The 22,657-nt window shown below is 39.8% G+C and overlaps 2 protein-coding genes and 1 long non-coding RNA gene across 7 annotated transcripts in view; 2 read left to right on the forward strand and 1 right to left on the reverse strand.

The window, feature by feature from the left end:
- The window catches only part of LOC7464759 (putative disease resistance protein RGA3), a 75,498-nt gene that overhangs the window by 20,162 nt on the left and 32,679 nt on the right, over window positions 1–22,657 (forward strand). The gene's annotated exons all lie outside the window — the stretch shown is intronic.
- Window positions 7,936–21,723, reverse strand: LOC18104781 (putative disease resistance protein RGA3). Of its 5 annotated transcripts, none has more exons than XM_052446895.1 (5): window positions 17,601–21,723; window positions 16,194–16,392; window positions 15,946–16,008; window positions 15,733–15,793; window positions 7,936–9,560 (listed from the first exon to the last, which is right to left on the reverse strand). In XM_052446895.1, exon 1 carries the CDS (start codon window positions 21,662–21,664, stop codon window positions 17,618–17,620), a length of 4,047 nt encoding a protein of 1,348 aa, XP_052302855.1. In that variant the 5' UTR covers window positions 21,665–21,723; the 3' UTR covers window positions 7,936–9,560; window positions 15,733–15,793; window positions 15,946–16,008; window positions 16,194–16,392; window positions 17,601–17,617. The 5 variants fall into 5 exon arrangements, with proteins under 5 accessions (XP_052302855.1, XP_052302856.1, XP_052302854.1 ...); XM_052446896.1 differs by having other exon boundaries at window positions 15,946–16,392; window positions 17,601–18,900; window positions 19,150–21,721; XM_052446894.1 differs by having other exon boundaries at window positions 15,946–16,392.
- On the forward strand, window positions 13,693–15,586 carry LOC112324104 (uncharacterized). The gene is made up of 3 exons (XR_002977808.2): window positions 13,693–14,231; window positions 14,780–14,863; window positions 15,268–15,586. It is a non-coding gene; the product is annotated as an uncharacterized LOC112324104 (long non-coding RNA).

Here is a 22,657-nt window from a genome sequence, read left to right on the forward strand (position 1 = left end):
GTCGTTCAACAACATGCTACGTGTTTACACTTGCTAAAGGGCCTGTAAGTTGGAGGTCAACGTTACAATCAACAGTGGCTTTGTCAACAACTGAGGCAGAGTACATGGCAGTAACAGAAGCTTTCAAGGAAGCTATTTGGTTACATGGGTTGATTGAAGATTTGGGAATTGTTCAAGAGCACGTGGATGTCCATTGTGATAGTCAAAGTGCTATTTGTCTTGCAAAGAATCAGGTTCATCATTCCCGCACCAAGCACATTGATGTTCGATTTCATTTTGTTCGAGAAATTGTGGATGAAGGGGATATTCTGCTACAGAAGATTGGTACCGCAGATAATCCAGCTGACATGCTCACAAAATGTGTCTCAGGGATCAAGTTCCAACATTGTTTGGACTTGGTCAACATCTCTCGGTGTTGAGCACCTTCAGGGTGCAGCGCCATATGGCGCATCAGAGGCAGCATTGATTGATCACGAGGATTGAATGGAAAAATCTTGCCAAGGTGGAGATTTGTAGCAATTGTCAACATTTTTTGTCAACCTTTCTCCAACCACCATGACTTTTGTCATTGTAGTAGTTGGTTCTGCACATGGGTTGCTGTCAATGCTTCTCCATTCTCCTATAAAGAGAGAGACGAGAGAGAGTGCAGTGTAGAGAAGGCATAAAGACAGTGCAAGTGTGTGCAGAGAGAGGAAGACAGTGCAACTGTGAGAGACGGGAGAAAGTGCAGATTTGAGAGAAACGAGTGTAAGAGTGAAACACTGGGTTTTGTGGGGTTGTATTGGGTTGAGTTGAGTGTTTGTATCATTCCTCCATTAATATACAATCTGCTGCCTCCGTGGACGTACCCGGTTTTAGGGAACCACGTAAATCTGCTTGTTTGTGTTTTATTTGTGTTTGCTTTCGGTCCAGTATGCACAACACTGACTAGCTTGACCAAACACCAACATGTCCTTTCAGTTGTCCCTATAGTGGGGATGGCTGGCCTTGGAAAGACTACTGTAGCAAAAAAAGTTTGTGCAGTAGTGAGGGAGAGAAAACACTTTGATTTAACAATTTGGGTTTGTGTTTCTAATGATTTTAATCAAGTGAAGATTTTAGGAGCAATGTTGCAAATGAGTGACAAAACTACGGGTGGGTTGAACAGTCTTGATGCAATTCTTCAAAACCTTAAGAAAGAGCTGCAAAATAAGACATTTTTTCTTGTTCTTGATGACGTGTGGAATGAAGACCATGGTAAGTGGGATGATTTGAAGGAGCGACTGTTAAAAATTAACAGCAAAATGGGAATGTTGTTGTTGTTACAACCCGCAGTAAGAAAGTAGCAGGCATGATGGAGACTTCTCCTGGGATTCAGTGTTGGAATATTGCTAATTATGTGGTTGCCATTGTCAAAGAAGATGGTTGCCATTGTCAAAGAAAGAAGGCCAACTTGTGAGAGTCAAAGAGGGCTGTTGGTGCAGCATTTGCAGCCTCTTGACATTGTCAAAGAAGGAGGCTACAATGGTGGGTTGTTGGTGGCAGCTGCTAATGTCAAAAGAAGCTGCACCAACCATTAACAAAGAGTAGCCACCATTGTTGACAAAGGAGCAAGAGAAGTTGTCATTGAAGCCTATAAATAGACACCAAGAATGCAGCACAAAATGAGAGAGAGAGAGTCAAGTAGTAGAGCTACAAAAGAGAGAAGAAAAGAGAAAGAGTAAGAAAGACGGGCTGCCACCAGCAACCCTGCTGCCCTATGTAGCAATGAGAGATAGGAGTTGAGTGGATGTGATCCTCCTCCGTGTGTTGTATTCTTTCTCTATCTCTAATAATATCGATCTCTCCCGTTGATGTAGGCGATTTGCCGAATCACGTTAAATATTGTGTTAGTGTGCTTAGTCTCCTTTGGGCAATGATCATGAACACCATCGTTCCGTAGGGGGAGAAATCCCCAACAAATTGGTATTAGAGCTTATGGTTTAAAGTGATTGATTTTTGCTCAAAAATAAAAGTTGTCAAAATTGTGTTTTGACCATACCATTGTGTAGAGGAGGAAGAGACGAAGCCACTGGTGAAAACGGTGTCGAAATCGAACATCGGACATGCTCGCACGCGCCGACGAGGTGGCTGTCCACGCGCTCAGACGCCCGCCACGCGTCTTCTTCGCCTGGATGGGTAGACCCGACCCGAATACCAGATGACCCAACCCATGTGCATGACCTGGATAAGGATGACGTCAACATGACGCACATGTGATGTCAGCATGCCAAGTCAGCTAACACGTCAGCACATTGGGACCCACCTGCCACGTCATCAGTCGCGAGCCGAGCTGAGTTGAGTCGAGCCTAGTGGAGCCGAGCCGAGTGTGAGCCGAGGGATAGGATCCAGTGTAGCTGATCCTACGTGCAACCGGATTTGAGATTGAATCTAGGCCATTCTTTAGGTCAGAATTGTTTTGATCAAATCTTAGCCATCTGAAATGCGATTTGGACGATTTCAGACTTGTTTCCAGCTAATTTGATCGTTCCGGATGCAATGGTACAGTCCGATCGTTGAGATTGTGACTGAAAATGGTGGTGGTGAATTAACAAAAGGAGATTGCCTGATCAGGAGGCATCTGAAAATGGTGGTGGTGAATTAACAAAAGGAGATTGCCCGATCAGGAGGCATCTGAAGGTCATCATGGTGGTCGATGGTGATGATGAAGAAGAAGGTGCACATGTTTACCCAATTACATGTGTTGAACTGCTAAATGGGGAGATTTTTTATTTGTCGAATGAAGGCAAAATTAGGACACTTTGGACACCCGATCATGTGGACGATTTGAGGTGAAGAGTGGAAATTGACGAAAATCAATCTTGACGAATCTAAGCACTGGTAGTCTCGCCAAATGTTGAGAAATCAGGTATAAAACCAGGATATTCCAGATCTCTTGTAAAGGAAAGCTGCAACAAAGCTAGCAAATGGTTGTATATACGGAAATACAGTACGATGGATAAATATGGCGTAAGAAGTTCTGTCTAGGAGGTTGGTTTTTAAGTGGGACCAGTGTGACCCCTCCAATCTTTCCTGGGAACTTGCTTAGTTGAAGGATTATCCATATGGTACTATTTTCATATATATAGCAGTTTGTAATGAAACGGTTGAAGACTAGCAAGATGACGGCACAAAGGAACAGTTGGGTTCCGTATGTTCAAGGATCTGATGGAGTGGTGATTTCTCCAAAGAAGTTAGATTCGGTGACTGTGATTTCTCGAAGGGAGAATTGATGAAGACCCTGATAATGAAAGAGAAATACAGCAAGGAGATAAAGATTGACACCCTATTTTGACTTGGGTAGGTGTTGTGATAGGATGAGTTGCTGTCAAACATAAGCAAGGAATGAGGAGCAATCTGGAGAACATAAATTGCACGAGGGCACATGGAGATTGTGCAGAAGTATCCATGATTCAACGAGGTACTGTAATGAGACAACAAGGGCAAAGAGAAGAAAAGTTCCCAGATAAAGCTCAGAGCAGAGACTGTTAGAGGTTGTACAACATGAAGTCTCTTGTGCTCTTGATGAAGACAACAGGCGAAGACCTTTCCAATGCATGCAAAGATAGAAAGATGAGCTGTTGTAGAGGCACCTAATTGAGGGGGTGCAAAAGCCTGTGATAAAAGACGATCGCCTATGATGAAAGGCGAAGACACCAAAGAGAGTTGGTGTAGGTGGAGCTGTCAAGCGCGATGATAAAAGACGCAGAAGCTCCAAACATAGAAAATGAGATGGAAGATTGCGAGGAGTATACCACAACTTTCTCTTTCTATGTAATCAGTGGCAGTGATCTCTCCTATAGTCCACATGGTGGTAGAGAATTTTTTGAAGCCACTTTGATGCATCCCAGCTGAAGGAGGATACGACCGCCTTATGACAATAGGCGAAGACACCTTAAAGAGAAGGTGTGAGGGCCTGATATGAGCCCTAGATCAGACCGCCCCATGACAACGGGCGAAGACACCTCAGACATAAGGTGTGAGGGCCACAATATGAGCCCAAGTTCAGACTGCCGCATGACGACAAGCGGAGACACCTTAGACAAAAGGTGTGAGGGCCACAATATGAGCCCAAGTTCAGACCGCCCCATGACGGCAGGCGGAGACACCTCAGACAGAAGGTGTGAAGGCCACAATATAAGCCCAAGTTCAGACTACCCCATGACAACGGGTGAAGACACCTTAGAGAAGGTGTGAGGGCCATGAAAGGAGCCCAATTTAGAACGCCCCAAAGCCAATGTGATGGCTAGATATGAGTGGACAAGTGTATGGATAGCCAATGAAGTGGCTATGATGAGTATGGAGACAAATGCAGGATTGACTTTCATGGAAATTGCCCCTAGGCTAAAGATCAATGAGCTAGATAACATTTGCCTTGAACAATAAGTGGATGACTTGTGGAGCATTAAGGTGCGATTGCTAGGAATGAGCAGAGGACATGTGCAGGTTCTCGGAACAAGTTGACTCTTGTCAAGGTAGTGAGCTCGGTAATGGCATTGTAATACTCAGAGTATGAAGACAGATATGGATCAACCTTTAATGGGCTGCCCCATAGTTAAAGGTGGAGAGCTACCTGAACTCTTAGGACTAAGAGCGGGAGACTCACGGAGAAGTAAGGCGTGGTTCCTAGAGTGGAACAGCGGGCAGACGCAACTTCGGGATGAGTAGACTCTTGGAAGAGTGGTGAGCTCGTGATCACATTGAAATACTCTATGACTGTCGCACTTGGAAATATAAATTTCCATTTGAGGGGGTGTTGTAAGCCTTGATGCGAGGCTTGATAGATCATTCTGGATTGAGCATGTTTAATACGCTCGAAGGGGAATGTTATCCCAGAGACAAGCGTTAACACTTTTCAGATGTGATGTGACAGACCATCTGGTTGTAATGATCCTTTTGTGTGAGAAAATGTGTGCTTTGGTGACTCTGGTGATTGAAAGGTTTGGCAAGTACCTGTAAACTTGGCCAAAGATGCTCTCAGAATGGTAAGCTTGGAAGAGCTGCAAGATGCAAGCATGTGCTGAAGAAGCAAGAGGACAATTGCCCACATAAATGGCAAAGAGGGTGATTGTTGGAATATTGCCAATTATGTGGCTGCCATTGTCAAAGAAGATGGCTTTCATTGTCAAAGAAAGAAGGCCAACTTGTGAGAGTCAAAGAGTGCTGTTGGTGCAACATTTGCAGCCTCTTGACATTGTCAAAGAAGGAGGCTACAATGGTGGGTTGTTGGTGACAGCTGCTAATGTCAAAAGAAGCTGCACCAACCATTAACAAAGAGTAGCCACCATTGTTGACAATGGAGCAAGAAGAGTTGTCATTGAAACCTATAAATAGACACCAAGAGTGCAGCACAAAATGAGAGAGAGAGAGTCAAGTAGTAGAGCTACAAAAGAGAGAAGAAAAGAGAAAGAGAAAGAAAGAAGGGCTGCCACCAGCAACCCTGTTGCCCTATACAGCTGCTGCCCCATGTAGCAATGAGAGATGGGAGTTGAGTGGATGTGATCCTCCTCTGTGTGTTGTATTCTTTTTCTATCTCTAATAATATCGATCTTTCCCGTTGATGTAGGCGATTTGCCGAACCACGTTAAATATTGTGTTAGTGTGCTTGGTCTCCTTTGAGCAATGATCATAAATATCACCGTTCCGCAGGGGGAGAAATCCCCAACATTCAACACGAGCCAAGGAGACTATCAGCTGATCAATGTTGGTCCATTATCAAGCAAAAGGTGAGCAGGGGTGGACAAGAAACAACACCTTCAGATTTGGAGTCTATTGGAAAACAGATTGCAAAGAAATGTGGAGGGATTCCATTACTTGCTAAAGTTTTGGGAGGAACACTGCGCCAAAAGGAGACGCAGGAATGGAAGTCAATTCTAAACAGTAGAATTTGGGATTCTCCGGATGGAGATAAAGCTTTGCGCGTATTGAGATTAAGTTTTGATTACCTGTCATCGCCAACACTGAAAAAATGTTTTGCGTACTGTTCCATTTTCCCTAAAGATTTTGAAACTGAAAGGGAAGAGTTGGTTCAATTTTGGATGGCTGAAGGTTTTCTCAGGCCATCAAATGGGAGGATGGAAGACGAAGGCAACAAGTATTTCAATGACTTGCTTGCAAATTCCTTTTTCCAAGATGTTGACAGGAATGAGTGTGAGATCGTAACAAGTTGCAAGATGCATGATCTTGTGCATGATCTTGCATTACAGGTCTCAAAATCAGAAGCGTTAAATCTGGAGGAGGATTCGGCTGTTGATGGTGCATCTCATATAAGTCATCTAAATCTCATATCTCGTGGGGATGATGAGGCAGCATTAACAGCGGTTGATTCTAGTAAATAGCGTACTGTTTTCTCAATGGTTGATGTATTCAATCGGTCTTGGAAATTCAAAAGCTTGAGAACTCTCAAATTGCAGGAATCTGATATCACAGAGTTACCAGATTCAATTTGCAAGCTGAGACATTTGAGATATCTTGATGTTTCGGATACTGCTATCAGAGAATTGCCAGAATCCATCACCAAGCTCTACCATTTGGAAACATTAAGATTCACTGATTGCAACTCACTAGAAAAGCTTCCCCAGAAAATGAGAATTTAGTGAGCTTGAGACATCTTCATTTTAATGATCTAAACATGGTGCCAGCTGAGGTGAGACTCTTAACACGCCTTCAAACTCTGCCTTTTTTTGTTGTGGGTCCAAATCATAAAATTGAAGAGCTGGGATGTTTGAATGAACTAAGAGGAGCATTGAAGATATCCAAGCTTGAACAAGTTAGAGACAGAGAAGAAGCTGAAAAGGCAAAATTGCGTGAAAAAAGAATGAACAAATTGGTGCTTAAATGGAGTGATGATGAAGGTAACAACAGTGTTAACAGTGAGGATGCGGTGGAAGGCCTGCAACCTCACCCAGACATAAAAAGCTTGAAAATTAAGGGTTACGGTGATGAATATTTCCCATCATGGATGTCTGCATTGCCGCTCAATAATCTGACGGTCCTGAGATTGAAAGACTGCAGCAAGTGCAGACAACTCCCAACACTTGGATGTCTTCCTCGCCTTAAGATTATAGAGATTAAAGGAATGAGTACTATAAAATGTATAGGCAATGAGTTCTATAGCAGTGGCAGTGCAGCAGTATTGTTTCCAGCACTAAAAGAACTCTCTCTAAACAGTATTGGAGGTCTTGAAGAATGGATAGTATCAGGTGGAGAAGTTGTTGCAGTATTTCCCTGTCTTGAATAGTTGAGCATTAAGAAGTGTGGCAAGTTGAAAAGCATTTCGATATGTGGTCTTTCATCTCTTGCAGAATTTGAAATTGACAGATGTGATGAACTGAGATATTTGTCTGGTGAATTTCATGGCTTCACATCTCTTCAAATTTTAAGGATACGGAGTTGTCCGAAGCTGGCATCCATTTCAAGCGTACAACACTGCACAACTCTGGTGAAATTGGGTATATATGACTGCCCTGAGTTGATGTCAATTCCTGGTGATTTTCAAGAATTGAAATATTCTTTGAAGGAATTGTTTATTAAGGGATGTAAATTGGGAGCTCTTCCAAGCGGACTACAATGTTGCACATCTCTAGAGGTATTATCAATAATTGATTGGAGAGAGCTTATCCATATCAGTGATTTACAAGAATTGTCTTCGCTACGAAGATTAGAGATTAGAGGTTGTGATAAGCTCATCAGTTTTGATTGGCATGGTTTACGACAATTGCCTTCTCTTGTTGATTTAGCAATCACCACGTGTCCTAGTTTGAGTAATTTCCCAGAGGAGGGTTGCTTAGGCGGCCTCACCCAACTGGAGGAATTGAGCATCGGTGGTTTCTCAGAGGAGATGGAGGCTTTTCCTGCAAGAGTTTTAAACTCATTCCAACACCCCAACTTGAGTGGGTCCCTCAAAGCCCTATGGATACATGGATGGGATACTTATGGTCAAAAGGTGGCATGGATCGAACCCACCAACCACCCTTATCAATCTTCTCCCACATTTCCTGCGGACACATCCCTATCGCACAAGAGGCATTCCAGCAAAGAAAATACATCAACGGCTCTTAAATTTCTAGTTCAATAGCTAGTGCCTAATGCCTAGGTAAGAAAAGGCAGTCAAAAGCATTGCCATTTTCGTAAAAGAAAAACTCACCTGTAAAAACATACCTTAACATGGGGTCTGCGAAAACTTGAGTTAGAAGGTGAGAGTTTGAGCTTCAAAGAATGGGAGAACTTGTTCAAGTGTTTAAGCCTTGGCATCCCATTAATATAAATTCTTTGGTTTCTAAGGAGACTAAATGCAGCAGCAGGAGGGGATGCCCCGCAAGAACATATGTAGAAAGGAGTCTGGAGGATCTTTGGCTTATAAAGGGGAACGCAATCACTCCAAAATTGCATTTCAATCTCCCAGCATGTATTTAACAACCAAATCAAACCATAGGACAACAGTATTTTCAAAGCTAGAGCTGTTTGCAACTGCAAAGTAAGTTTCTTCTTCTGCTCCATGTTCCCTTCAAAAAAGATCCCATGATTTTTAAATTTTAGGTTATTGCTTCTTCATCAATGTCTAATTGTATATATGCTCTCTCAAGATTTTCTAATAGAGGCTCATTCGATTCATGCACGACTGAATTTCTCAGGTTTGGTTTTCCAATATCTTTCACCTCAAAAGAAAGAATCAATTAACCAGGATTTTTGTCATATGCCTTATCAAATTTACATAAACAAAGATCACAACAAAAGCACATGTGCTGCACAACAGGCTGGAAAATTCAAGGAAAATAACAAAAAAAAAATGAAAAAGAGAAGAATAAAGGCCTCTTAAAAAACCTGATAATAGGGCCCGAGATCGCTAACAGAACACCAACATAAACAACACCTTGCAAAGTCATAAATCTAGTGATGAATAGGACGCTGAGCCAGCAAAATGAAACGAAATGTTGGATAAAAAACAAAAAGGGTAAAAGAGTGCATGCACAATGTATAAGAGAAAACAACTGCGGCAGCAAAAAAAACACAAAAGGAACTGCTTCCGAGGTAAAAATGGAGGCTGGGAGCATAACAACTACATAGAAGCAAACTTAAAAGAAAGATGGATAAGGATTGAGTAAAGGTGGGGGAGGGGTACTTAAAGTAACAACTATGAGAAGCTAAGAGCATGTATAAGCGAAAGAAAAAAAGTGAGATGTACTGTCAGATCCTAGCAGAGTCGACAACAAAACAATAAGGCAAGTGATAGACATTCGACAATAAAAATTAGAAAACAAAGGTAAGGGAAGAGGAAAGAAGAGTAGAACAAAAGAAAAGAAAACAACACTATACTAAAGAAAAGTCAGCAATCATATAACTGTAGACAACTAGAGAGACTGAGGGAGAGGGAACCAAGAGAGGTGGTCCATACATGACTCCGACTGACTCCAAGTCAAGATTTGCTAGAAATTAGTAAACACATCAACGGAGACCAAAATCTTCAGCATCAGCATGTGATGCGACCCCTTCGTGTACAAATGGTCACTTTCTTCTCATATTTAATGCCACAACGCATACACCTCAGCCTTTTCAGAAACTACAAAGACAAGAATCTCCAGAAGGAACCATATGCCACTTTCTATTTCCTGTCCAAACAAACCAAATAAATCAATTTATTAAGACATCAATCATGTGTAATCACTTTTCATATAGGAAGCACATATATCGAGAACAATATGCTTAAAAAATTCATAAATCGTGCCAATAAAAAAATGTGGCAAAATCTATATAATATGCCTAGCAAAGCAAGCTATTACATGGTCAGTTCTCTTTTTTAAAAGTGTAATGGAAGAATGGAGCCTGCTGGAAAACAGGTAGAACCGGTTTGAGTAAGATATATGGAAGATGAATGTGCATTTGAGAAAACATAAGCTGCACAAAATGCAATATGCCAACCCAGTTCACAATAGACCCGACTCAACAATCTCCCCACCCTAGTAAAGGGGAAAAAAAGAAGAAAAACACAGTTACGAAATCAACGAAGGGAAGCAAAAATTGAAAGAGAAAAGGGTTAGAAACACCAGACAACCACGTCCATGGGACATGAACACCATAACAACAGTATAAAACAGATCTTGATAAATCAAGCTGTTAATATATCAGAGATAGACAGCAGAACAGAAGAACACTAGCACCTGCAGAGAGCACCGAGTAAGAGTGAGAAAGAAGCACAAAGAAGTCTGTTAACATCAAAGAGAAAACCCAGAAAAGAAAAGGGAAACTGCCACGACCCGAATCCCGGATCCATGACCGGCACATAGGCAAGGTTCCCCTCCAAGGTTCCATACCTATGCGAACCCAAACTTACACACAAACTTATCCTAACTCAATCAGAGTTCAACGCAGCATTAATAACAAAATCAACTTCATAATATAATTGAATTGTCTTAATACAAGAGTTAATATAATTCATAGTTTTGGAGCACTAACTAGACATAAAGGAAGGTACAAATTACAACCAAAGAGCAGGTTCTGAAGGTCCAACAAAATGACCTGTTATCAAGCTATAAGCCTGAAAAGAATAAATAATGAGAGGGTGAGTTCAACAACTCAGTGAGTAGATAACGTTCAATATACACACACGAGGTAATACAGCAATGAGAAATATATATACAAGTATGGCTCTAGGTTCTTATAGAAAGGTTTCTCAAATAGGCCATAACAAGAATATCATATGGTAAAACTCGTCAGAAAATCAAAATGCAATGAGCATGAGGCTCCGTACTGTGGGATGATCAGTCCACACAGGTTGGTGACTCCCCCGACCAACTAGGGTTCAGATACGATGTGCACAAAGACTAACACTACCCTGTTAGCATGGGTATTCTGACTGACATACCATAGGTTCATAATCATAATCAAACAGACATATTCATATCTCAAGGCTCAACTCATGACATCAATCAAATGAGGAGCTATCAATTCAGAAGTCAATTCAAAATATATACACTGGTTCATATCAATAATTCGGATTCAACAATTGATCATGCTTATCATAACAAGGATAATAATCAACATATATATTATCAAGAAGCATGATCCAATTCATATTAACAAATCAAATATTTATAATATTTCTCATGCATATGGAAAATTATCCACTCACCTGACTCGAAAGCAACAAAACTCAAAGCTGATATCGAAGGAAATCCTACTGACGTCCCGCCGGTAGAATATCAGGATTATCTGAATATAAAGGAGACATATTCAAGAATGACTCAAAAGAACATATAACCTATTTAATACACTTATCTAAAGGTATATTCCATAACCCTATATATTTTTAGACTAAACTAGTTATTTTTCTAAAAACCCAAAATCTAACGGTTTTCCCGAAATCTAATCCATAATAAAACAAATAATAAAATTGATAATAATTCACTAAATAACCCTCAATTATTCATCAAACCAATCTGAAAAAAAGCTAATATTACATCTAGGGACTAATCTGTAATTTATCATATTTTTAGGGCCAAATTGTAATTTTCGTCTAATTGGAGGACCAAACTAAACATATCATAAATTCATGAATATAGTGGAATTATGTCCATAATTCATCCTCATTTCTGTCCAGATCATCTCATTATACTCCAGGGACCATTCTGGAATTTTACCAAATTTTGAGGGTCAAATTGTAATTTTTGTCAAATTGGAGGACCAAATTGAAAGTGTTAAATTTTCATATCTATACAGTAATTCTGCCCATAATTCATATGTTATTCTGTTCAGAATCTCGGAATATGCTCCAGGGACCAATCTGTAAATTTTCCAAAGTTTGGGGACTAAACTGTAATTTTCCAAAATTGAGGGACCAAACCGAAATTTTGTCATCTTCAACCTCCAACCCATAATTTTTAACAGAAACCTACTGTTCTCTCCAATTTCTTAACACAATTTCACCATTCAAACAAAATCATAACTCAAAATCATCATCTTTCAATTCAATCTCTCAAAATCATCCAAATAATCAAATATCTACAACAATTAACCCATAACATTCAACTTAATTCATCAATTAACCCAAAACATAAATTTTCAAAACCCTAACATTCATCAAAACTGAAATTAAAGCTTAATTAACACATATTTATACATAATCTTACCTTTAAACTTATTTCCTTCAACTCCTTTCTATTTCCCTTCTAATTTCCCTCTTTTCTCTTCTTCTTCTTCTTTCTCCCATCTCCCTTCTCCCTTCTCTCTCACGGTTTACTACTCAAGAACTTAGCTCCCTCTTTTGTTGTTTTTTTTTATATATATATTTATCATCTCTTTATACAATTACTACTATACCCCTCATTCATTTATTCCAACTTTTAAGCCTTCAAGGGCTTTATTGTATTTTCCTAACTCTTTTAATTCAAAACATTACAGAAACCAAAGCTAAAAGAAACATCAAGCAACCGATAGGTTTGATCAAAAGAGAAAAGAGCAGCAAGCTGTCATAACAAATGAACTAAAAGCGCCAGCTGCTTGATATTTTTTTTGCAGCCAAGACTAATTCTTAACTGCTCGCATGCTTCCCTACCAAGGATCATAAACTGATTAGCATAGGCCCATGCTCCAAAGTTGGAAATGCAGGACCAAAAGTTCCTCACAACCAACCAAAAAAAGGACCAGAGGATCCACAAGATACAGAATCACGCTTGAATGCCTAAATAAAATCTGACATCCCTGTAACCAACCATAAGTCCATTCATGACCATGATTCTAAAACACCAACACACAACTAAGTTTCAAAAAACCAAATACTAAACATTTAGCAACCAATGAATTCTTTAAACTACTTTGTACATCATCCTTTATGAAACATGTAACCTTGGAAGTGTTGAAACATCTAGTAAAGGACCTCAATGGCTGGCCTTACCAGCAAAATAAAACCACATAAGCTCACCCAACACAGTTGGAAACGCAGGAGAAGAGGCTACACACGGCAAACCTAGCAAACAAAACCCAAAACCAAAAAAACCAATGTATAAGATGCCAAATCTTCTGGTTAACCTATCAAAACAATAATAAAAAAAAACCCAAAGAAAAAACACCAAATAGGGTTTGCAAGAGCAAAAAATAACCAAAAGCCACAACAGATGCAGAGCAAATAGATCAAAACAACCGATACAGCCACCGCCCAAAAACATTCAACAAAGATTTAGCACAACCAACTTTCACAGCCATACTCACAATCGAAATAAAAAATTAACAATGAACAGAGATTGCCAAGAGAAAAAAAAAAAAAGAACCAAAGCCAAGAACAACATAGAGAAAACAACCAAAAAACAAATGCAAGAAAGAAACCAAGAGAGCACACAACCACGCTTTTCAGGAAAAAAAAAATACAACTAACCATCCGTTACTCTATTAAAGAACAAAATCAGAAAACTTAACACGATGGTAAAGAAGCTAATTAGGGCAGTAGCTATGATAGCCAAAGCAAACATGGCAGCCCATTCTAAAACGAAGTGAAATGAAGTGGTAAGGGTGTGCGAGAAATAAATAAAAAAAGCAAATCAAATGAAACTGAAAATATGCTGCTAGTTAGAAAAAAAAAAGGTTAACCTTAAGGATATAACAATGGAAGAGAAAGATAGGTGGAAAGGAGAACGGTGGTTACACTCTCAGAATTTGTTAGAGGAGATGGAAAGTAGGAAGAACGAGAGGATTAGGGAGAGAATCTTGGAAAATGTCTGTCATTCATTTCTCATGCCTTTCTGTTCCTATGATCAGGGAATATAAAGACAAACTCTACTTCCTTCCTATTGCCAGCGTGACACTCCACACCTGGCCATTCTTTCCAACTTCTTCTTCTTTAAAAAGACTGCACAAAACGCAGTCGTTTGGGTTACAATCAGTTTAAATCGATCCCGCTTCCCTCTATGTTTCTTTTGTTTCCAGCTATGACAATGCCCCCTCCATGACCATAACCTTGTCCTCAAGGTAAAATTCAGGAAACCTCAAGCACAATTCATCAGCATATTCCCAGGTTGTTTCTGTCAAGGGTAAGTTCTTCCATAAAACCAAGAACGGAATAGCTGCAGCATTCCCTCTTTTGACCATTCTTCTATCGACAATTTGTTGTGGTTGCAAAAGAGATCTATTTGTAGGAGTAGGAAGATCAGAGTGGATAGTCTGATTGCCTACATGCTTCTTCAGCTGAGAAACATGAAAGACAAGATGGATTGCTGCTGTTGCAGGTAATTTTAATTCGAAAGCAACTATTCCAGTCTTCTTAATAACTGGATAAGGACCATAGTACTTTGGTGCTAATTTATGAGAAGTTCGATTGTGAATGGATTTCTATCGATATGGTTGCAGCTTGACATAAACTAAATCTCCCATGTCGAAAACTCTTTCACTTCTTTTCCTATTTGCTTGCTGGGCCATTCTATTTTGAGAATGCAGCAGATTATCCTAAATTAACTTCAGCATATCCTCCCTTTGAGTTAAGTTGAAAAGCATTCTGATATGTAGTCTTTCATCTCTTGTACAATTTGAAATTAACGGATGTAATGAACTGAGATACTTGTCTGGTGAATTTCATGGCTTCAAGTCTCTTAAAAGTTTAAGGATATGGAATTGTTCAAAGCTGGCATCCATTCCAAGCGTACAACACTGCAAAGCTCTGGTGGGATTGAAAATAATTTGTTTGGTGAATTTCATGGCTTCATTCTGCATTTTGTAGTTTAGCGTTTATTTTTCCAAAACTAACACAAGTTAGCTATTTTAACTATCGTATGTGCAGTCGTATCTCAAAGACTCTGACCTCGAAGACTGAAGGAAGCCATTGAATGGTTATTTGAAGCTTATGCAGAATAGTGTTTGTCAGGTTGGTTGGTGGATAAATGTGTGACTTGCACCATTTTCTTGTATTTTTATGAGATAGGTATATTTGTCAAAATGTAAGAAAATGAATGGAGCTAGCAGCTTATCATATAGATAGAAGAGCTTAATATAGATATGGATGTGAATTCGACTTTTACGAGGTTATATATATATATATATATATATATATCTATATATATATATATGTTGATGGTGTTCTTGGGCAGGAAGAGAATTTCAAAGCTGAATTTTGTAATTGTAGAAAGAACAATATTGCTCTTCTTGAATAGATGATTATGCCGATGGACTCCAAATTTCTGAAGAATTATTGTACCTTTTGTCTTGCAAATCTACCTTCATCTTACATAATATGTTGCTATTAATTCATGGTTATCTTCTTGCAATTAGGAAAGCTTTATAAATAGTGGCATCTTGTTCCTTATCTCAGCCTGCCCATTGGATTATCGGATCAGATTCAACAAGCGATGTTCCATGGCTTGAGAAGAACAGGGAAAGCAGGTCGTGGAGAATGCAGAACATCTTCAACTCCATCAGCAAGTTGAAAAGGGTAACAAAAATTTGGCGGCAGGTACTGTAGATAAAATAGAGTCAGGTTGAGGTTAGATCCTGGAAGGCAAAACAAAAATTATAGACTGTTATCAACCGAGTTGAGAAAAAGAATTGTTGATGATTTTAACATCTTTAAAGCGACCCCTTCGTCTACAAATGATCACTTCCTTCTCTATATTATTGAGTGTGTTTGGGTAAAGGTGTGGTGGTTTTTTGTCAAAGGTATAATCTTTTTAAAGTATAAACCACACCTCCTAAAAACAAAAAATTACATGTTTTTCATTGAAAAAAAACCACTTACACCTCAGCCTTGTCAGAAGCTACAAAGACAAGAATCTCCAGAAGTGAAACCACTTTCTATTTCCTGTCCAAACATATGAAATAAATCAATTTATTAAGACGTCAAACATGTGTAATCACTTTTCATATCGGAAGCATATATATCGAGAACAATATGCTCAAACAAATTTGTAATTCGAGCCAATAAAAAAATGTGAAAAAAATTATAAAATATACCTAGCAAAACAAGCTATTATATGGCAAGTTCTCTTTTTTTAAAGTGCAATGGAAGGATGGAGCCTGCTGGAAAACAGGGAGAACCGGATTGAGTAAGATACATGGAAGATGAATGTGCATTTGAGAAAACATAAGCTGCTCTGAAAGCAATATTACAACTCAGTTCACAATAGACCCAACTCAACAATCTCCCCATCCTAGTAAATAGGTGGGAAAGGGAAAAGAAAAAAAAAACACAGTTACCAAACCTGGCTGTACGAAGACCATACCTAGCTACCTAGCCACCAACCCACAGAGAAGATGGAATGGCCAGGCCCTAGGAAACCAATCCCAGATGAATAGGATGCTCAATCAGCACTTCCCCCGACACAAATTATAATCTGAACAACTTGCCAAATTGAAGCGCTTTTCATGGACAATCATTACAGTGCACCATTCCAGGAATGACTGACCCGCGAATCATAGAAAAAACAGCCACATCAGCAACGAGATGTCTCACAAAAGTTCCAAGCTGATAAGCTAGCAAGAATTGTTTACAGAGATGAACAAGAAGCAAATAGAAGTAGAGAAAGATGCTGCTGTAATGCAGAGGAAGAAGAAAATGTTTATGTGTATTATTCACTGCTTACATTCCCAGCACTGTTACATTCATTTTATATCAACAGAAGGTGAGAAGCTTGGTTACGTATTCTACTTAACAGTAACAGAATTCATTAACTGTCTAACCATATTAACAAACTTGCTAACCATTATATTCTCCATTCTTTTTGACAGGTGGTTGAAGCAGAGCCTTTGATATCTTGACATTCCCCCGCAATCATATGCTTGGAGGAACCAAGCATAAGATTGGAACAGAGACGCAGAAATAAAGGAGTGGAAAGGCCTTTAGTGAGAATATCGGCAAATTAATCAGCAGAAGAGACATGTTGAACAAACAAATCACCTTTGATAACACATTCGCGAACAAAATAATAATCAATTTGGAGATGCTTCATTCGGGAATGAAAAACAGGATTGGAAGCAAGGGAAATAGCAGAGAGATTGTCACAATGAATGATCGGAGGGATATGTAAAGGAATGTGAATGTCACAGAGAAGCTGGCGAATCCAGGCAAGTTCAGCAGCAGCAATCGCGAAAGCGCGATACTCAGCCTCAGTAGAGGATCGAGAAACAGTATGTTGTTTCTTAAAAACCCAAGAAATAGGACTGAAGCTGAGGAAGACAATAGAGGCAGATACAGAACGTCGATCATTGGGATTAGAATAATGATTGAAAAAATGCTGGATTGCTATTGATTTTATATTTTGATACATAGTAAGAGCTAATTAATAATGGCATGTGATAGTGTCCGTCCTATATATTCCAATTTAGGTTATAATAGAAAAAACAAATAATCATCTCTAAGCTATTTGTAATGCACAGAAATAATTTTAAGTTAAATTATTTTGTGATATTAATATTACAATCATGAGTGATGGTTATTGATATTATCATTGATCACAAGTATACATTTTGTTAACATCATAATAAAAAAGATAATAAACCATTTTAAGAGAACGAAGTCTAATTATTGCTTTCATTAATTTGAAAACTTTAATTGGTTCTCTCTCCTCTGCATACTACAAAGTAACATAATAATTTAAATACCAACTTACCTGTACACGTGTACCCTCTATCTTATATTGATTGTTGGGATATGAGAAATCTTGGGCCACTCAGAGCCATTCTCCTCTCTACAATTTTCTGAGAGATGCGGACATAGATAAATCCGCAATTGCTTTAATTTGGAGAGGCGTTGAATGGCTGTTGAACTTGGCAGATACTTGAGATTCTTGCAATTATAAATCCTAAGAGATTGAAGAGAAGAAAGGTTGGCCAACCATTCTGGCAATGCTTCCTCAAACTCCTCTCCATTGAAATTAAATATTTCCAATTCCTCGAGGGCAGTGAGGTGTTGAAGTTGGTGTGGTACACTCTTCAGTTTATCCCATCCATGTATCTCTAGTCTTTTAAGGGACCCACTCAAGTTGAGGTGTTGGATTGAGTTTAAAACTCCTGCAGGAAAAGCCTCCATCTCCTCTGAGAAACCACCGATGCTCAAAAACTCCAGTTGCGTGAGGCCGCCTAACCAATCCTCCTCTGGGATATCACTCAAACTGGGACACGCGATGATTTGTAATTCAACAAGAGAAGGCAATTGTCGTAAACCTTGCCAATCAATACTGATGAGCTTATCACATGATTTAATGATTAAATATTGAAGCGAAGACAATTCTTGCAAATCATTGATATGGATAAGCTCACTCCAATTAATTATGTACAAATGCTCTAGAGATGCGCAACATTGTAGTCCGCTTGGAAGAGCTCCCAATTTACACCCATCAACCATCAATTCCTTCAAAGAATATTTCAAGTCTCGGAAATCACCAGGAATTGAGATCAACTCACGGCACCTCCATATATCCAATCCCACCAGAGCTGTGCAGTGTTGTACGCTTGGAATGGATGCCAGCTTTGAACAACGCAGTATCCTCAAAAACTGAAGAGACGTGAAGCCATGAAATTCACCAGACAAATATCTCAGTTCATCACATTTGCTAATTTCAAATCGTACAAGAGATGAACGACCACAAATCGGAATGCTTTTCAACTTGCCACACATCTCAATGCTCAACTCTTCAAGACAAGGAAATACTCGATCACCTTCTCCACCTGGTACCATCCATTCTTCAAAACCATCCATACCCCCCAAAGTGAGTTCTTTTAGTGCTGGAAACAGCACTGCTACACTGCCACTGCTGCTACTATAGAACTCCTTGCCTATACATTTCACATTAGGCATTCCACGTATCTCTAGAATCTTAAGGCGAGGAAGACATCCAAGTGTTGGGAGTTGCCTCAACTTGCCACACTGCCGAATACTCAACTTTTCAAGACAAGGAAATACTTGATAACCTTCTCCACCTGGTACCATCCATTCTTCAAGACCATCCATCCTGGATAGAGTGAGTTTTTCTAGTGCTTGAAACAGTACTGCTGCGCTGCCACTGCTGCTATAGAACTCATTGCCTATACATTTCACATTAGGCATTCCACTCATCTCTAGGATCTTAAGGCGAGGAAGACATCCAAGTGTTGGGAGTTGCCTCAACTTGCCACACTGCCGAATACTCAACTTTTCAAGACGAGGAAATACTTGATAACCTTCTCCGCCTGGTACCATCCATTCTTCAAGACCATCAATCCTGGATAGAGTGAGTTTTTCTAGTGCTGGAAACAGTACTGCTGCGCTGCCACTGCTGCTATAGAACTCATTGCCTATACATTTCACATTAGGCATTCCACTCATCTCTAGAATCTTAAGGCGAGGAAGACATCCAAGTGTTGGGAGTTGTCTGCTCTTGCTGCAATCTTTTAATCTCAGCTCCGTCATATTATTGAGTTGCAATGTAGACATCCATGATGAGAAATATTCACCTCCGTAACCCTCAATTGTCAAGCTTCTTATGTCTAGGTGAGGCTGCAGGCCTTCTAGCACATACTCGTTGTTAACATTGCTGTTACCTTCAAGGCTCCATTTAAGCACCAATTTGTTCATTCTTTTTCCACGCAGTTTTGCCTTCTCAGCTTCTTCTCTGTCTCTCACTTGCTCAAGCTTGCATATCTGCAATTCTCCTCTTAGTTCATTCAAACATCCCAGCTCTCCAACCATATGATTTTGACCCACAACAAAAAAAGGCAGAGTTTGAAGGCGTGCTAAGAGTCTCACCTCAGCTGGCACTAGCTTTGGATCATCAAAATGAAGATGTCTCAAGCTGACTAAATTCCTCATTTTCTTGGGAAGCTTTTCTAGAGACTTGCAATCAGTGAATCTTAATGTTTCCAAATGGTAGAGCTTGGTGATGGATTCCGGCAATGCTCTGATACTGGTACGTGAGACATCAAGATATCTCAAATGTCTCAGCTTCCAAATTGAATCGGGTAACTCTGTGATATGAGACCGTTGCAATTTGAGAGTTCTCAAGCTTTTGAATTTCCAAGACCCATTGAATACATCAACCATTGAGAAAACAGTTCGCAATTTTCTAGCATCAACCGCTGGAAATGCTGCCTCAACATCCCCACGAGATATGAGATTTAGATGACGAATATGAGATGCACCATCAACAGCCGAATCCTCCTCCAGATTTAACGCTTCTGATTTTGAGACCTGTAATGCAAGATCATGCACAAGATCATGCATCTTGCAACTTGTTACGATCTCATACTCATTCCTTTCAACATCTTGGAAAAAGGAATTTGCAAGCAAGTCATTGAAATATTTGTTGCCTTCATCTTCCATCCTCGCATTTGATGGCCTGAGAAAACCTTCAGCCATCCAAAGTTGAATTAGCTCTTCCCTTTCAATTTTTAAATCTTTAGGAAAAATAGAACAGTATGCAAAACATTTTTTCAGTGATGGCGATGACAGGTGATCAAAACTGAGTCTCAATATGCGCAAAGCTTTATTTCCATCCTGAGAATCCCAAATTCCACTGTTTAGAATTGACTTCCACTCCTGTGCCTGCTTTCCGTGAAGAGTTCCTCCCAGAACATTAGCAAGTAATGGAATCCCTCCACATTTCTTTGCAATCTCTTTCCCAGTAGACTCCAAGTCTGAAGCTATTGTTGCTCCCCCACCACTGCTCACCTTTTGCTTGATAATGGACCAACATTCATCATCTGTTAGTTTTCCTGGCTCGTGCTGAATCCCAGGAGAAGTCTCCATCATGTCTGCTACTTTCTTACTGCGGGTTGTTGCAACAACAGCATTCCCATTCTTGCTGTTAATTTTTAACAGTTGCTCCTTCAAATCATCCCACTTACCACGGTCTTCATTCCACACGTCATCAAGAACAAGAAAAAATGTCTTCTTTTCCAGCTCTTTCTTAAGGTTTTGAAGAATTGCATCAAGACTGTTCAACCCACCCGTAGTTTTGTCAATCATTTGTAACATTGCTCCTAAAATCTTCACTTTATTAAAATCATTAGAAACACAAACCCAAATTGTTAAATCAAAGTGCTTTCTCTCCCTCACTACTTCACAAACTTTTTTTGCTACAGTAGTCTTTCCAAGGCCAGCCATCCCCGTAATAGGGACAACGGAAAGGACATGTTGGTGTTTGGTCAAGCTAGTCAGCAATTCCATAACTTTAGAGACATCATCCTCCCTTCCTACAACTTCTGAGCTGTCAAGGAACGAATCTGTCTCTCGATCTGGATCCCAGCTAACTTCTTGAGCTCTATCTACAGGTAGAGATGTCAATCCAAGCCCAAATCCGGCTGCATCTTTCCGGATTTCATCCAGGGCTTCATTGATCTTCTTAACTTTTTGATCTATATTCAAACGGAATGCAACAGGGTTGTGGAGTGAAAAGCAGTTACGCACCTTTCCCTTCTTTTGGTCTTTGCGGAGAATCTCATAAGCAAACTCGTCTAGAACATCTTCAGCATCATAAGCTAGATCTTGTAGCCTCTCCAGCCAAAGCTTCACCGAATCGTCTGTTTCTGGCCTTTTGGCTGCGTCCCGCAGCACAGCTTGGATCATGGTCAAAGACTTGTTGAGCCTTTGCAGCTGGCCCTTCAATCCCCAAGCAAGTCTGATCCCTTCAGTAGCTATGGAACTCACCCTTGTCAAAGTCTCCTGCATGGCAAACGTAAGAAAAAGCTCTGCTGCCATATTCTCTTGTTGTCTTTGGGAAATCAAAGAACAAGTATTTGATGAAAATAGAGAAGTATTGTCTTAAAGTTGTGAAATAAAGATGAAATGAAGTGTGTTTTGGAATGATGAGATGCGTTCAATTTTTAACGCTGCAAGTTGCCAAGGTTGATAATGACATGATTTAAAAAACAACATATTTAATTACGTTGGTATTCTGTTGGCCGGCCACTTGCTTTCTAGGAATTTTACTTTTTGAAACCCCTCTCCAAAACGTCGAGTTTTTTTTATATTTCTTGCACGGCCAAATCTTTCTCATTTGATTTCATCTTCATTTTCCAATCAATGTGAAGAGATTGTTCACCAGATTTATTATTAGTGGGGTATCAAGTCATACGTCAACTACTTCTTCAAGGCCCTCAATTTATATTAGTAGAGAAGCAAAGTGCATTGGTGATTGAAAACACCGATATAAATGTAGAGAATCAAGGTAAATGCATCGCTAAACAACAACAGGGGCAGGGAATAAAGCGTCACAACGGCAATGCATCAACATCACTAAGATCATAAGGCACGTGAACCAAAAGAAGCAGAGGTGTTGCTGGGGAAGCAAAAGCTGAAGCGTGTGGCCTGCAAAAGATCAGATGTTGATGCCAGGGAGATGTTTGTTCAACTTCCCAGCAAATGCAATACCGTATGGTGAAGAGTTAGCCCTCCTGCAGTCAAATGATGTGGTAAGTGTAACATCGGACAAAGCTAGAAGAGGATGTAAGACTCGTAGAGACCTGGAGCAGAAGTTGAAAAAAACATAAAGTGCCATTTACTGTGAACGGGAAACCTTTTAGAGTCAGGCGGATATGTGAACTTTATACACAGCATAAGGAAGCTTCAATTAAGTGATGCACAAGACGCGAAAGAACTAAGAAACCGTCATTGGCTGATTGCCAAAGCCAATCAGCCAATGTCCAGCGTACCAGTCCTCTTTCTTTTGTTTCCTCCCTCGGCCAGCCTTCC

The sequence above is a fragment of the Populus trichocarpa genome, chromosome 14 (assembly GCF_000002775.5).
Source record: "Populus trichocarpa isolate Nisqually-1 chromosome 14, P.trichocarpa_v4.1, whole genome shotgun sequence".
Taxonomy (NCBI): Eukaryota; Viridiplantae; Streptophyta; class Magnoliopsida; order Malpighiales; family Salicaceae; genus Populus; species Populus trichocarpa.

Excerpts from the sequence above, each read along its gene's own strand:
- LOC18104781 (XM_052446895.1), bottom strand. The coding sequence starts at position 21,664 with ATGGCAGCAGAGCTTTTTCTTACGTTTGCCATGCAGGAGACTTTGACA.